Raw genomic sequence first — 14369 nt, 5'->3', positions numbered from 1 at the left:
TTCTCGAGAATTTTTCACCCATATCTAGAGGCCACTACTTGTCGATGGAAAGTCCTATGCTGTTAAAAGTAATTACAACTTCAAACAGGCATCTGTTGTAATATTTTACTTAAGTATCAACTAACAAATGACAAAATGCTAAATACATATACAAGCACATTCTCCAAAATAAAACAGGAATATCAGAGATGTTCACTGAATGTTTAATTGTTGGTCACACTTTCCAATCTGGGACATGTTCATTCTGTACAGAATGGTTGTACGTATGCGCCAAGTACAAATCAGTGTTAGTAAACAAAAAAATCCACAAAAACAACCTGTACGTGTAAACATACACCATAATTTTCTTATACAGGTATACATGGCACACCTGCCAAATTCACCTCAATCTTAAACACTAATCAAAGTATCAGTAATTATATATTGCAGCATTAGTAAAAGCACCTCATTGTGTTGAATAAGTCTGGACTCGTTTCTAAGGAGAACATTGACAAAATATTTGATAACATTAGTCACATCTCCAAATTGACATTTTCTGACTCCTAAATGATGAAATCACTTCTTTTCCTTAAATTTTTAACAAAACAATTTTGTAGTTGAATGGAGTTTGACAGAAAATTTTAACTTACAATATTTCTATTTAAGCACATTAAATGGAAATACATCTTAGTAAAAACGTTGTCATGAAGGTAATTTTACATGCACAGATCAAAACATGATGGGGTTTAACTTCACAGTGTTTGTATCATAATGGGTGTATATTTATACCAACCCTGAAATTACAGCAGCTTAACATCAAATACTGCTTAAGTTATTCAGTGCAGGTTCCTTTTCATACAGAATTAAAAATGACATTTAAAGACATAAATACTCTTCATTAGCTTACATCTAATACAAGAATTACTAATCAAACACTTATTTAGCATTAATTAGGTCAATAGGTCAAGTAAGTGGGTAAGTTATGTACATAAACAGCCATTACATGTATATCACATCACAATTTTTTTTTCAAAATACAAAGTATTCAATATTTCTCATAGGTCTTGCAAACAATGAAAACAATACAAATTTCAAAACTTTACAAGCTTTAACTAATACCAGGAAAGATCTGCAAGCATAATTAAATAAATTTCTTCATTATATAAAGTAAATCACAAAAAGATCTGGAATGTAGAATCTTTCCATAAACATTATAGTGTAACCCCCCCACCCTTCCCCAAGTATTCATATAGAATAAAAAAAAAATTCATTAACTTTATTAATGTTATATAAGTTAGGCATAACTCGGTTACTTCTATAAATGCCCCAGCTAAAAAAAAATCTCTTCTCAAAAAAAAAAAATAATAAAACAAATGATAGGGCTGGGGATTTCCGATTTATATCTAAACTGGTACCCCTCCCGAGCAGGGATCATTAGATAATTGTACATGTACATGATGGACTTAACTGTAGACAATGGAAAAGCGGGTCATTATATGTGTATGCTAAAGGTGAGACCTTGATATTTCTATTACATGCTTACTGTCAATAACTTCTGGGTCTGGATGAGAATTGACAACTTCAAACTCTCTCATACACTATACACTCATGTACATCATATTGTAAGTTCCATCTAAATAATTATAGATATTTTCTTTGAAGACTGATTCAAGGAATATTAATAAATTTACTTTTTATAGCAAGATTTCTAACAAATAAGAATCCCCAAACCATATCGTATATATATATATTGGGACCGTAACTCACTCACTTGTCAACAATGCTTACTCGGCGTGTGAGGAAAATTAAACTCTCCAGCACTCAGGGCCTCATAACAACAGGTTCTCCTTCATATTTACACAGACACTCCTCGAACTGTCATAATGCCTCACTCTGGCAGGTTTTTCACTCATTTTTAATTTTATTAACATCTAAATTTAAGCACAGATTAATAAGATAAATATGCTATTACTAGCTCAATAATGTACACACACATAAGTTTTTCAGGTAGATAAATAATGAAAAAGTCTGCAGTAAACAAGAAGGAAGATTGTCAACAAAAATGAAACTCCAGATATTGATACTGGCACTCAGTCTCAAAAAACAAAACGCCACAGTCTAATTCAAAATATTATAAAATGACATACAACACTTATTTTTCCTGATCTACATAAGACATTATTTTCAAAAAATTGGTAAAATACATTAACATACAACAAGTGAACTCTGGAAAGCACAAACACAAACATTCACAACCACCCATACACACATACAAACAAACATACACACAATACATCAGGTGTCAAATCACAAAATTAAGGGGGAGATAACAACCATAGTCCGGAATACAATATCCCCCAACTCATGAAGAAATGCATGCTACGTCTTTACTTTTGTTTAACTAATAAATCACACACACTTTTGTAGTAAGATAAAACAATTAACACTATGATTTGCATATAAATTCACAAAGCACTAAATGGAGACTAACAATCAAATCAGTACATTTTTTTCCCCTCATTGCATTGTTTAAAATATCTTTATAATTGCAGCTCCAGCAACGCAACACTCCAATCAGTTTCGTAATTTGTGTTCAATTATGGCATTGGTCTATTTGACACATAAATATCCCTCGAACTTCCATTTTAAGTCACTTTTAAGTCTCTTTTAATTGTAATTGTATTCTATGAGGTAGTCGGGATAGGCCTGACTGCTGTCGAAGATGACGAATACTTTAGGATTATGAATATTGTCTACGCAGGAGTCGTAACATTTCCCGTACGGATCGTTGACGGGGTCTAACGGCGGAGGCTTCCTGTACGTACTGCTTCCCCCGGTAAACCTCCCGACCAGAACCTTCGCCATGAACATTTTATGAAGAGTCTTCTCCGCCGCCTCCTCGGGTGGCTGGTAAACACTCTGAGACCGGAGCTTCTTTTGCAGTGCCTGAAGTCTCTGGAACTGGCCCCCAGCTTGAATGTTTATCTGGTCCAGTATCCCAAACAAAGAGGAAGCATCCTGTGGAGACTGTCCAGGATTCAGGGATTGGGAGGGACCAGGATTCAATGACTGAGAGGGGCCTAGATTTAGTGACTGGGAGGAGTTAGGATTTAGCATGTGCGAAGGGCCAGGATTTGAAAGTTGTGAGGGGCCCAGATTCAGCGACTGACAGGAACCCAGACTCAGTGACTGGGTGGGGCCAGGATTGAGTGGCTGGCTGGGGCCAGGATTAAGTGGCTGTGACGAGTCGTGATTCGAAGGCTGAGAGGAAGCTAGATTCACTAGAGAGCTCTGTATCATTGTGTTGGGTGGATTCTGTACAGTAGAGGAAGTCCCATCAGAAGGTGATATTGTCTGGTCCTGTAAAGAGCTGTTTGAACACATCTGATTGGCTATATTCTGTGTGGCATTAAGAGATGAATTCTGATTGGTCATAACATTCTGAGCACCAAAGGATGAGTTCTGATCAGTCAGAGAAGTGAATGGTGTGGCAGGCGGGTATACAGAAGAACTTTGAAACCGTATTGTGGTTTGAATGTTACTGCTAGAAGGACTTGGATTGGATGTGGCATCCCGACTTGTCGAAGATGATGAACTAAGTACTCGATGTCTGCCAAAGCCCCAGTTTCTCTGGGACTGGACTCCATTTTGTCCAAGACCTGAAGAACTGCTGGAGGCTGAATCACCAGCCCCTGACCCCGAGTTGTACTGCAGGACGAACGTCCTAGATGATCCAGGGAAGTTACTAGAGGTGGAGTTATTGTCGTCGTTCCCATTACTGGAGGCTGAGGCAGGATTGGACAGAGCTGTAGAGGTGTACACTCGACGAGGCGAGAAAATGGAGGAGGTGACCATAATCTGAGACGGATCGAAGGTTAACGGACCCATGCGGACTGGGTTGGTGAAGTGCTGGAATGGGAGCGTGCTCCTCTGGTATAGGGCCCGCTTTAAGTTTGGCCGGCGGCGATCGCCTTTCTCTGTGTACTGGTGTGAGTAGGAGGAGTGGGTGGCAAAATAAGATCCTACAATAAAATCATGTAACAGATGTACACAAAGGACTTAACCAGACTTTATCATACATCAAAATTTCTTTTGATCAGAGAAGATCATTTTAGCTTCAAGTAAATCAAAAAAGGTTTTGGGAAACCAATTGTCACATATTTCAGTTCTTAAAATCCTTATGTGAAAGTAATAATGAAGGCGAGTTCAATTATGGCGACAAATAAATGATAATTTAAGAGGTAGTCCACCGAAAAACCAGGCAATAGGTGACACATGGCATGTCATGGATTTTCATTATTTTTTGCATGTAGACTTCTTAAAGCAAGTGTTTACACATGACAACATAAAAAAAAAAATTTAGTGGTCCTCTAGTCCTATTTTTGGTAAATTCCTAATTTAAAGTGCAAAAAGGTCAACATTAGGGTATAAAAAATACTACGTTTTTAATTTGTTTTATATGTAACAGATACTCAAAAGCTAGATGTGTCAATCAATATTATTTATAGCAAAGGCCACATCATGGCAGCATTTTTTTCAAAAACTGGTTTCATGAATATAAAAACATTTTAGAATTGGCCAACATAGCCACATATTTTAATGCCATATTAAACCTAAGTATGTTATTATTTCGATCTCCAAATTATAAAAAAAAATAATTAAAATTAAAAAAAACAGAAACGTTTCACTGAACCATCTTCCGTTTTAGTGTCAAACTGAAGTGGGGAGTTCAGCAGTAATCTTCCGTAATAAATATTATTGTACAGTAACTTATTTTTCAGGGTTTTTTCTTTTATATTTTTAATCGTAACGCTGCTTGTTTATTTTTATTTGACTGCATAGATAAATATATTAAAGATTTTACAAATATCGCGAAGTGAACATCTCAACTTCGTTAAATTAAATTTTGCGTAAATCTAAAATATTCACGATGCCTTGATAATCAGAAGAAAAAAACGTTCACATCCCAACTACATAAGAAATGTTCAATATAAACACTATAAAAATTAATTATTTTTGCGTATATCCTAGTATTAAAAACATGTATAAGATATAAAAAAACATTATTAAACATTTTGGATGATGCATTGTGTAGAGTAATTGAACAGAAAAGGAAAAATTACTTATTTTTAATTATCTTTCTTTGCACTTTTACGCAAGGAATTTACAAACTTTTCTGGAAGTCTTGTAACTATTTGATTGTGACACAGTTTTAGTCAGGTATATGATGTCACAGATACATCAATGGAAACGTGGATTCAACCTGAATAATACAGCCCATTTTTATCCAAATATTACGTTTGAAGGCGTTAATGAGTTCTATTTTGAAAATAAAGTAGTAATTTTTTGTTTAATAATTTTCTTTAGTGTGTCAATTCTAAATATTTCACTAGGATTCCGATAGTAAGGTGTGTAGCAGATTTACCAATGCCACGGGAGATAAATCTTGCACAGCAAAATTTCATAAAAACATCTATATATTTTGCCAGAAAACTGATTCAAAAGTGTTTTTCCCACCGATTTCATTTTTGAAACAGAAAGATGAAATATTTCTACATTTAGTTCAGTGTGAATTATAGTCCTGTTAAAAATGTATTGGAAGTTACAGTTCTTTGATTCTGACCTAAATTCAATGGTTTATATAGGGGAACTCAGTAACACGAAAGAAACGTATATTTTACTAAATAAGTAGTTTTCAAACAAATCTTCGATTACATTATTCCATTTGGACTACATTGATATTTTTTTCAATAAAATATCAAATATATTACCATAGCCATACACCGTCCCATTCTTGCCACACATCCTCCAATCAAATCCCTTCTTACAGATAGCACTAAGGACGGTAGCGTCAGTGCCGTGAAACAGGTGCTTCTCCGCCACCGCCAGGCCGTCGTTCTCGTGAATCATCTCCGTCCTCTTCCTGTTGGTAAAAAAAAAATTGTTGTCAGGATAAATCTGTTATCTAATGATGTACAAACATTGAATATCAAACATCAGCCTTTGGTAAAACTTTCTATGTTCTAAACATGAAGTAAATATTTGTAGTGGCTTACCGTGTATGTACATACATGTATTTGTAATGCTTTACGATAAACATTGTAAATAATTGTGGTACTTTTCAGAACACTCTGGTATACTTGTGGAACATTATATGCATCCTACATGTATATATGATGTATTTGAATATTTGTCTACATGTTGTTTAATAACTGTGCCAGTTAACAGTTCATATGCTCTCCTATTTTTTACTCACACAGTGAAGTATTTCCACAGAATCGGATTCTGAATGCGACTGATCTTGACGATGTCTGCCTGAGGAAACTGCAGTGTCTCGTAAAACTTGGAGCAGACTTCTATGTATTCTGGGGAGTCAGGCACTAGGTCCACCATTACATGACCCTGTCAACATAAAACCATAGATAACATGTAAACAACCAATAATACAGAAATCACTTATTAGTGATGACATCTTTTACGCGTGAGTCTGCAGGGTTGGCCAGGAAATACCGGGAAATACCGGAGGTGGGAATTACCTGTGGTAAATATCGGTATTCCTCGTCCTGGTAAATAGGGGTACTACAAATTTCATCCAAACTGGGAAATATAAAATTTTAGAATTTATTTCTTCTAATTCATTTCATCTTTCATAATAGAGGACACCTAAGTAATTATCAACAATTTATCTTCATCATCATTTCATCCCTTCTTGTAGTGACTGATGATAATGAAAATTTTTAGTAATCAATAATGTACTGTATAAGTGGAAATTTTAGCGAGAAGCAAATTAAGCAATTTCTCCTTAAAAATTGGGATTCTTTTTTGTAACGAAAAGTAATTTTACCAATTTAAAATGCTCATAACATAAATTTTAGCAATATTCAATTTTAGTGATCACTCTCGCTAATAATGCCAAAATTTAATCCTCTCTAAATTACCACTTATAAAGTACACCCTCCTGCTCACCTGTCGTAGATTGTTTGTACCACTCACCTGTCGTAGATCCATGTATTCCCAGTGGGCGGGCCAGTCCTCAGGGTTCCTGGGTCGTTCCTCCTCCCCCTCTTTGACCTCTGACCTCTCCTCCCACTGACTGGTGCTGCCATCTGGTTCTTCTTCCTCAGCCTCGTCCGATGTTTTCTTGGCCATCATGTTAGCGATGTATTCAATGTAGTCATCGTCCAGTTTGGTCTCCAAAATCTCCACAACCATGCTGGGTAGAGATTGCTTTAACTCGCCTACAAATTAAATGGCACTGGTTTCAGAACACCTCTTAGTAGTATGTTGCATTCTTTTCAACACTTTGTGTATGTTTTGTCGGGTTTCAAGGCATCACAAAAATTCATAATATTGTTAAAGCATAGGACTGTAGTCAGTACTTACTCATAGGACAGTATTTAGTACTTACTCATAGGATAATAACTGTCACAACCTCCAAGTACACACAGAAGTGACTTCTACAAGAAAATTGTTTTTATTAAATAGTTTATGCAACATCCTGTGGCCACGATTCAGATTGTAGTTGTACATTAGCAAATCAACCTCAACCTTCAGTGGATATGAAATATAAAATTTTCAACAGAAAAGACTGATCAACAGACTGAGATATTATACCTTGGTTTTGCCTGTGAGGACTAGTTTGACCTGTTCCTCTAAACAGAAGGCACAGGTGGGGTGTCCCTGTATACAGCGAGAGATTCTGAACCCCAGGAGGGAGATATTACAGCTGGTACACTTCTCCGACCCCCAGCTGCTGCAGGAAGGCTGGGGGGAGGGGGGTCGGGCCACGGGACTGAACCCCGGGTCACTCGCCTGACGGAAACAGCTCTGTTTTTTGGGAGGCAGGTGCTTGGTGAATGTCTCGGAGGACACACTGTACGATCTTCCAAGGACAGCACTGCCTGGGGCTGCCACAGACACGGGTGGACTCTTGGTATCACAACTGCTGGTATGTTGGTAGGTACTAGTACTTGACTCTGACAGGAAGTCCAGATCTAGTGATTTCCATGCGTCGCTGTTGAACAGCTCTTCCTCCTTTTTCATTTTCTTTAGTGTGCTGGCTTCATCTGAGGATGAAGATGCACGTTTGCTGGAGTGTTTTCTAATGTTATCAGAGAAAGACACCGGGATGTCACCAACACTGGTGTTAGGGGGAATGACAGCAGGCAGGTGCCCCGTGACCGTCAGATCCGCGGAGGGGAGACCTGAACCAGTAAGATCTGCAGAGGGGAGACCAGAACCAGGCAGGAGAGAGCTGTCAAACAGATCCACCTTCTTAGGATACGCGTCCATGTGATCATCCAGGGCTTTAGGATCAGAATTATCACAGTTAGCTTGTGCACAATCATTGTCAGATTTGGGCAGTATTTTGACGTTAGGGGGGAACGACTCTTTCAGGAAGTCTGATAGTGTACTAGCAGTCTGCTCCGCGAGGAAGGAACTGCTGGAGTCCAGATCTAGGTCGGAGTCGTCTCCAGAACACTTTTTGGAGGACAGATCTAGAGGAGTGGTGACTGTGGGAAGGCCGTCGTCATTCGTACACTCGTCCAGTGACAGGTCAACCGGAACCTCTGGCCGCAGGCCCTCACAGGACTGACCAGTCTTGACTGGTTCCAATCCACTGGTTCCCATCCCTAATCTTGGCACTGGCTTCACTGTTGTTTCAGCGACAATGATCACGTCCAGGTCTTCGTTCTTTTCTTCCCTTAGAATTTCCACGTCACTGTCGCTCTCATCTGCAAAACACAACAATAAATGTATATCAGCTACTGCTAAATAATGTACAATAGTATTACAATGTAGAGCCTGTATTGCTTAGTAACATACAATCACAGTCACACATGTAGAGCCCATACATATATATTCATATTTTTGCTCATTCTTTGATTGACTATATTCACAAGTTTCAGAAGTATGGTATTTGTATGCTGATAAGGGTTTGTTAATGTTATGTGAACTTTTGAGGATATCGTTTTATAACGCTATTATCACAGTAGTGGAATTAAGTGATGCTAAGTGGTTCAGCACCTGTCACAAGGAAAATGCCTTGATTCACAGACTTTATCTAGCTACACACTCATCCTAACTCAGAAACCAATGACAGTCAATGAGACACATCAGATATAATCCCCTGTAAATCCCACTGTCCTATACCCATGGGCATCCTCATTAGTTGAAACCCAAACATTTTGACTTAACCTCCAAGCCATTGAATAAAGTGAATGTTCATTCATAGTAAAAATGTATTTGATAATAGCTTTATATTACAGATATATGTTTATGAACATTGATAATAAAAAAATTTAATTACATTCAAAAGAAAAAGAAAGTCTGACATTTTCTCAGAATTAAGGGATTGTCTACTGAATTCAACACTTGACCTATAGAGCCTCATCCTGTATCCTCTATCAATGATCCTAATGTACAAGCTGTATATAAAATGTCATAAAACAGAATAAACATGATCACCATTGATCACTGTAACATAATTCTTTATATAAATATCCTTCTGATTGATTCAATTTAAATTGACAACATCTGTTTAGATATCAGCAAACTTTTTTCCTTGTAACAGACACTTTGTCTGAATAGGTTCATGGTACAGCGAGTATTCAATTCCTTCCCTTGTTTTTCCTGTAACACCGAGGAAGACTGCAATACGTAAAACAAACTCTGACATGTGTACATCTCCCAATGAGCAGCTTCATCTGAGGTTAATATATGACCCCCAGTCGTCTCGTCCTGTATTTTGTATCTGTGTCTTGCACAGTATAACTGTGGTATTTCAAACACTGATATATCTCAAATACCATGGACATGATGGATATGCAGAAGTGACTTGGAGGTCCAAACCATTCATTATTTAAGTGTTTTTACACTGCATGGATATCTTATATAATTTGATATCTCTTAGTTTTTCCTTAGTCCCACTGGATTTAAGATAAGAATTTTGACCATGTTGACTGTATTTCATATGTTTGTCTGTCAAATCCACTCTAACATATATCAGCATAAAATAGCATATTTACAGTAGCTTATGGGGAATAAATTGCCCAACCAGACAATGATTTTGTTACATATACATCAAGGTATTCTGTATGTTATATGCAACTTTAAAAAATAGCAATACAACACATGTACAAAGTAAAATTTAGCTAATAGATGTACTTCATTATAAAATGTGTCTAAAATAAATAAACTTGTCAGATAAGATAACACTCCAGATTAAACATTATCTTTAACAACTGAATTTCCTGGAAAAAAAACTAAGTTTCTTTATCCTATAGATACTAGGAAAGATTTTGAATACATTTGGATTAAACATGTTTACGTTTTTTGCTGATAATTCAATATTTGTTGACAAACTTTTAAGTTACACTCAGATAGCATATGCCTGTTGAGAACACAATTTTTTTTCTAATTAAGTCTCAATTTACCAATACACCAAGGTTTGGGATTACTTGTAAGTGAAAGAGATGGTAGCTTCAGTTACTCCCATAGAACAGATGGAAGGCCTGACATTACATGTACAAACCAGAATGCACTTAGAACATTCTGAGGAGGAAAATGTCTCAAAAGTCCATCCCTTGATGCCAATCATCTTATGATTTCAGTTTTGATCCAATGGCAGCATATATTTTGTCATTATATTCCTCTTTCTCATTTCACCCAATATACATTGATGTTAAAACTAAATAAAAGTACCAAGTAAATTAAAGTTCTATGTTCATGCAAGTTCTACATTTTGTTTTCTTTCTTTCATTTTTTTTTTGTTTTTTTGCTTTTGTCTGCAATGTATTAATCAAAATGAGAACACAGACATGGATATTTGGATAATTCCAAACACCACTTGTGAGTTGTGACCTTTCAGTCACTATCAGTATAGGGTAGACTAAGTCCATCATTTAATTGCTCACCTTGTTTTTTTTAATTTTACCTTAGAATTACGTCTAGTTCATGTATTATTAATTATTACCAATCCTGAGAGTGTTAATACGGTTGTTCTACTTTACAATAGTGCTTATTCACATATTCATTTTTCAACACTTTAATATTTTAGGAATATCCTGTAATCTTATCAGGTGGAATAGATTACTGAGAACAAAAATGAAACTGAAAGATAAAGTGAAAGTACATGTAATGCCAGGGTTCCTATGAATAGTTCAATACACAGTGATAGGGGAGTAGATATGTATAGCAGTGATCGTACTGCATGGCACACATTAACTTACAAATAAAATGCTTACCACTTGTTTACGATCCGATTAGGACCAGGAGAGAAATGGTTCTAAGAACATAGCTATAAGCTCAATATAATGCTACTATTATGAAATTTTTTTTATTTGTGTAAGTAAAATTAAAATGGTCTTCAAATATCATTTCCAACAGGTATATATTATCAATTTAATAATCAAGTTTGATGTATGTTACGAAAGTTAATGTCCAAAAAAGACATGCAATGTTTATAGAACTTTATGAACATTCAACCAATTTAATCTTAATTTGCATGGCTATCACTAATAAACAAATGTTTGTTAAAAGTGTGAATTAGAGCAGTTGTTTATTTATCACCCCAATCCCCTTTCTGATATACATGCAAAGAAAATGGAAACTGCAAATAACTGGAATTTTTCCAAGTTAAAGGGGCATAACTCTGTCAAATGGAAACTGTTGGTGAACTGACAGACAAACAGACTAACCAACCGACATCAGTAAAGCAATATACCCTCCCTTCATCAAAAGAGGTCATAAAATGTAAAAATATCAAGTAGACTACAAGGAACCAGTGATTGTTACATTCAGATGGCATACTGTTCCTTCACACGATACCTGACATTATAAGTGAAAGTAACAGGTCTTTCAGATGAGACCTTTAAAACCAATTAAAGTCCCTTGATACATTTTCTCCTTTGCTGTTACATCATGTTATGCGTGGCATGAAAAGAACCCTCATACCTCAATGTCCCTGAGTGCTGAATAGAGGTCTAAAATTTAAATCCTTCACCACTATACATGGTATCTATATATGAGTTAAAAATTCTTGGATGGGATGTGAAGCAACAAAAAATCAATCCCTCTGTTTTAATCCCTTGATTCATTGACTTACTCACTTAACGTTACTGCTGCAGCTGAGATCTGAGGGTAGTTTTATTAAATTCTTAAAATTTTAATTAGGAAGAGAAATGAACCTCAAATTTGCAAACTGGTGGATCACTATTGAAACCATCTTTACATCAAGCAAAGTCTCCCAAATAAATCAGGCACTTGTCAGGCCACGATGAGCAGAGGTAAGTCTTTCTGCTAAAATGTTCCTCCACGCTGAGATTATGAAGTCTCTTGTTCTTCAAATCAGCTAACATCGACTCAAACTATATCAGTTAGTTCTCCTACAACCCATTCCAGTTCATCATCTCAAGCCACGGTCAGGAGTCCGCATATATAGCTCTTTCCTACCCGTGGCTGCTTGATCACAAAAAGTGTCGTAATCTTGAATATTTACGCCTCTCTATTGTGACGTCATATTCAGTCAGTGGCAAGTTTTGTTTCCATCGCAATCGAAATCAACAACTGACGTCAACAGTATACAAGAAATATTTCCTTTTCTGTGATTGGATATTGAAAGGTCGCGATAAAGTTCATAATCCGACTATGCTTTACTCGCATTGGTCAATATTTTAATGAGCTACGAAGAATTCTCTCCTCGTTCAACCACAGCCAGATGGGAAAGGAGCGTACATTTTGGCCCTGGTTTGCGACGATGATTCCAGTTTGACTTAAGACAAATTCTATGGACAATGAGTAAGTTACTGAAAGCTGAATTCTACATTCAAGGCTATCAGTTGGTTCATGATTAAAATGGTTGTCATTTGTACTTCTACTAGCATTATACATACATTATCACTGAATCAATTACAACATCAATAGTTAAAATATTAGGCCTAGTGTAAGTTTGTGAATTAAGTTCTAAAATTCAACCTGGACACAAAAAATAACCATCCATTTGCATTTCAGAGTCAAAGTTTTATACCTCACTAATTTATTAAACCTCTTACTTATGAAATCAGCATCAGTTTAAGGAACACATGAGGTGTGAGTATTTATCTGAAAATCAGCTGATTCATGTTTTGGTGCATAACTTGTCATGCCACAGTGGCAGCGAACTGTGAAAAACAACTTCAGAATAATTTATCAAAAACTAAAATTTACAAACAAATGACTCGGAATATCTGTTGAGAGCCTAGAGATTCCATCCCCGACATAAAAGTCCGGCTTTATCCCTCACCCCTCCCACGGACCTCGAAATTGATCCGCCTGACAGTAAACAATCCAATGGCCGTTCACGATCTTCCTGATTTTGAAGACGGATTTCTACCCTAATTTTCTCCCATTACGTACCATCTGAGGCAATGATGATCGCCAAACTCTCTGATGTCGCCATCCTCGGAGTTAAACTCCCTGGAATCGTGAGAAATTAATCAGAAGTGCCCCATTCTTTTCCGACACCTACATGTATTATGAGCCATTTTCAAAACCGGAAGTTTGAATGTAGTCACGTGGTTTGAAAATACCTGCGTGGATCTAGTATTTTCTCACATATCATAAGAAAAATGGAACTTTCTCTTATATTTAATTCAATCATCCCACAATGTGGCTTATATAGTAATCAATTGTTTATTTGATTTTGTCGATATAAATGTGTGTATTTATCATGTTTATATAGAACAATACTAAAATATCGGGATTTAGCATGGTTAGAGTGAACCCATAAATTAATCTCGTAATATTAAAATTATGTCCACTGACCGCGCGTGGTAGGGTACACTTCCAAATGATCAATCATTTCAATTATTTAGTTATGATAAAAATTCATGTATTCCTTTCCATCAACTTACATTAACAATAAAAATTGTGAACAGTCAGGGCATAAGCACGGGCCGGCCCCCGAAAATTTGGGAACATTTGCATCTCGTCGGAGTAGCTGTCGACCGGATTAATCCATGGAATATCCCTTAGCCAAAGTAAAGTCCCGGCAACCGGCATGAATATCGGACATAATACGACCAAATTTGACCGAGAGATGACTGTATTATATTTGCTAACATTAGTTGATCAGAACGACCGTATAGAAATTACGAAATACTGTTTTTCAAATTCATCAAACATCAAATTACTTGTTAGCAGCCTGCCTCGGTGAAAGGAATTGTGTCAGAAAGATACTGAGTGTCGAATAAGATGAGGCACGTAAACACGAGATGCAGTTAAAATGGAATACGCTTCATAAACAAGGAAATTTGACGATGTAACACTATAGCTAAGTTCCTGTCATTCGTCATACAGTTTGATATTGTAAGATGTCAGCCTATACTGTCGGTAAAAGAACCAAAATGTGG

At 36.4% G+C, this 14369-nt stretch overlaps 1 protein-coding gene across 2 annotated transcripts; it reads right to left on the bottom strand.

The window, feature by feature from the left end:
- Positions 1–91: 91 nt before the first annotated feature.
- LOC134266500 (uncharacterized) lies at positions 92–13509 on the bottom strand. 2 transcript variants are annotated; one of them, XR_009991986.1, is made up of 8 exons: positions 13375–13509; positions 7594–8714; positions 7388–7436; positions 6973–7217; positions 6236–6381; positions 5751–5902; positions 1515–4001; positions 92–1484 (listed from the first exon to the last, which is right to left on the bottom strand). XR_009991986.1 is itself a non-coding variant. In XM_062748724.1 (7 exons), exons 1-7 carry the CDS (start codon positions 13415–13417, stop codon positions 2647–2649), a joined length of 3111 nt encoding a protein of 1036 aa, XP_062604708.1. In that variant the 5' UTR covers positions 13418–13509; the 3' UTR covers positions 92–2646. The 2 variants fall into 2 exon arrangements, 1 of the variants encoding a protein (XP_062604708.1); XM_062748724.1 differs by having other exon boundaries at positions 92–4001.
- Between the last annotated feature and the right edge of the window lie 860 nt (positions 13510–14369).

This window comes from Saccostrea cucullata, unplaced genomic scaffold (assembly GCF_032062105.1).
Source record: "Saccostrea cucullata isolate Sc308-1 unplaced genomic scaffold, CSIRO_AGI_Scuc_v1 ctg1349, whole genome shotgun sequence".
Taxonomy (NCBI): domain Eukaryota; kingdom Metazoa; phylum Mollusca; class Bivalvia; order Ostreida; family Ostreidae; genus Saccostrea; species Saccostrea cuccullata.
Note: the sequence above shows the minus strand (reverse complement) of the source record. Positions and strands in the feature narration are given on the sequence as shown.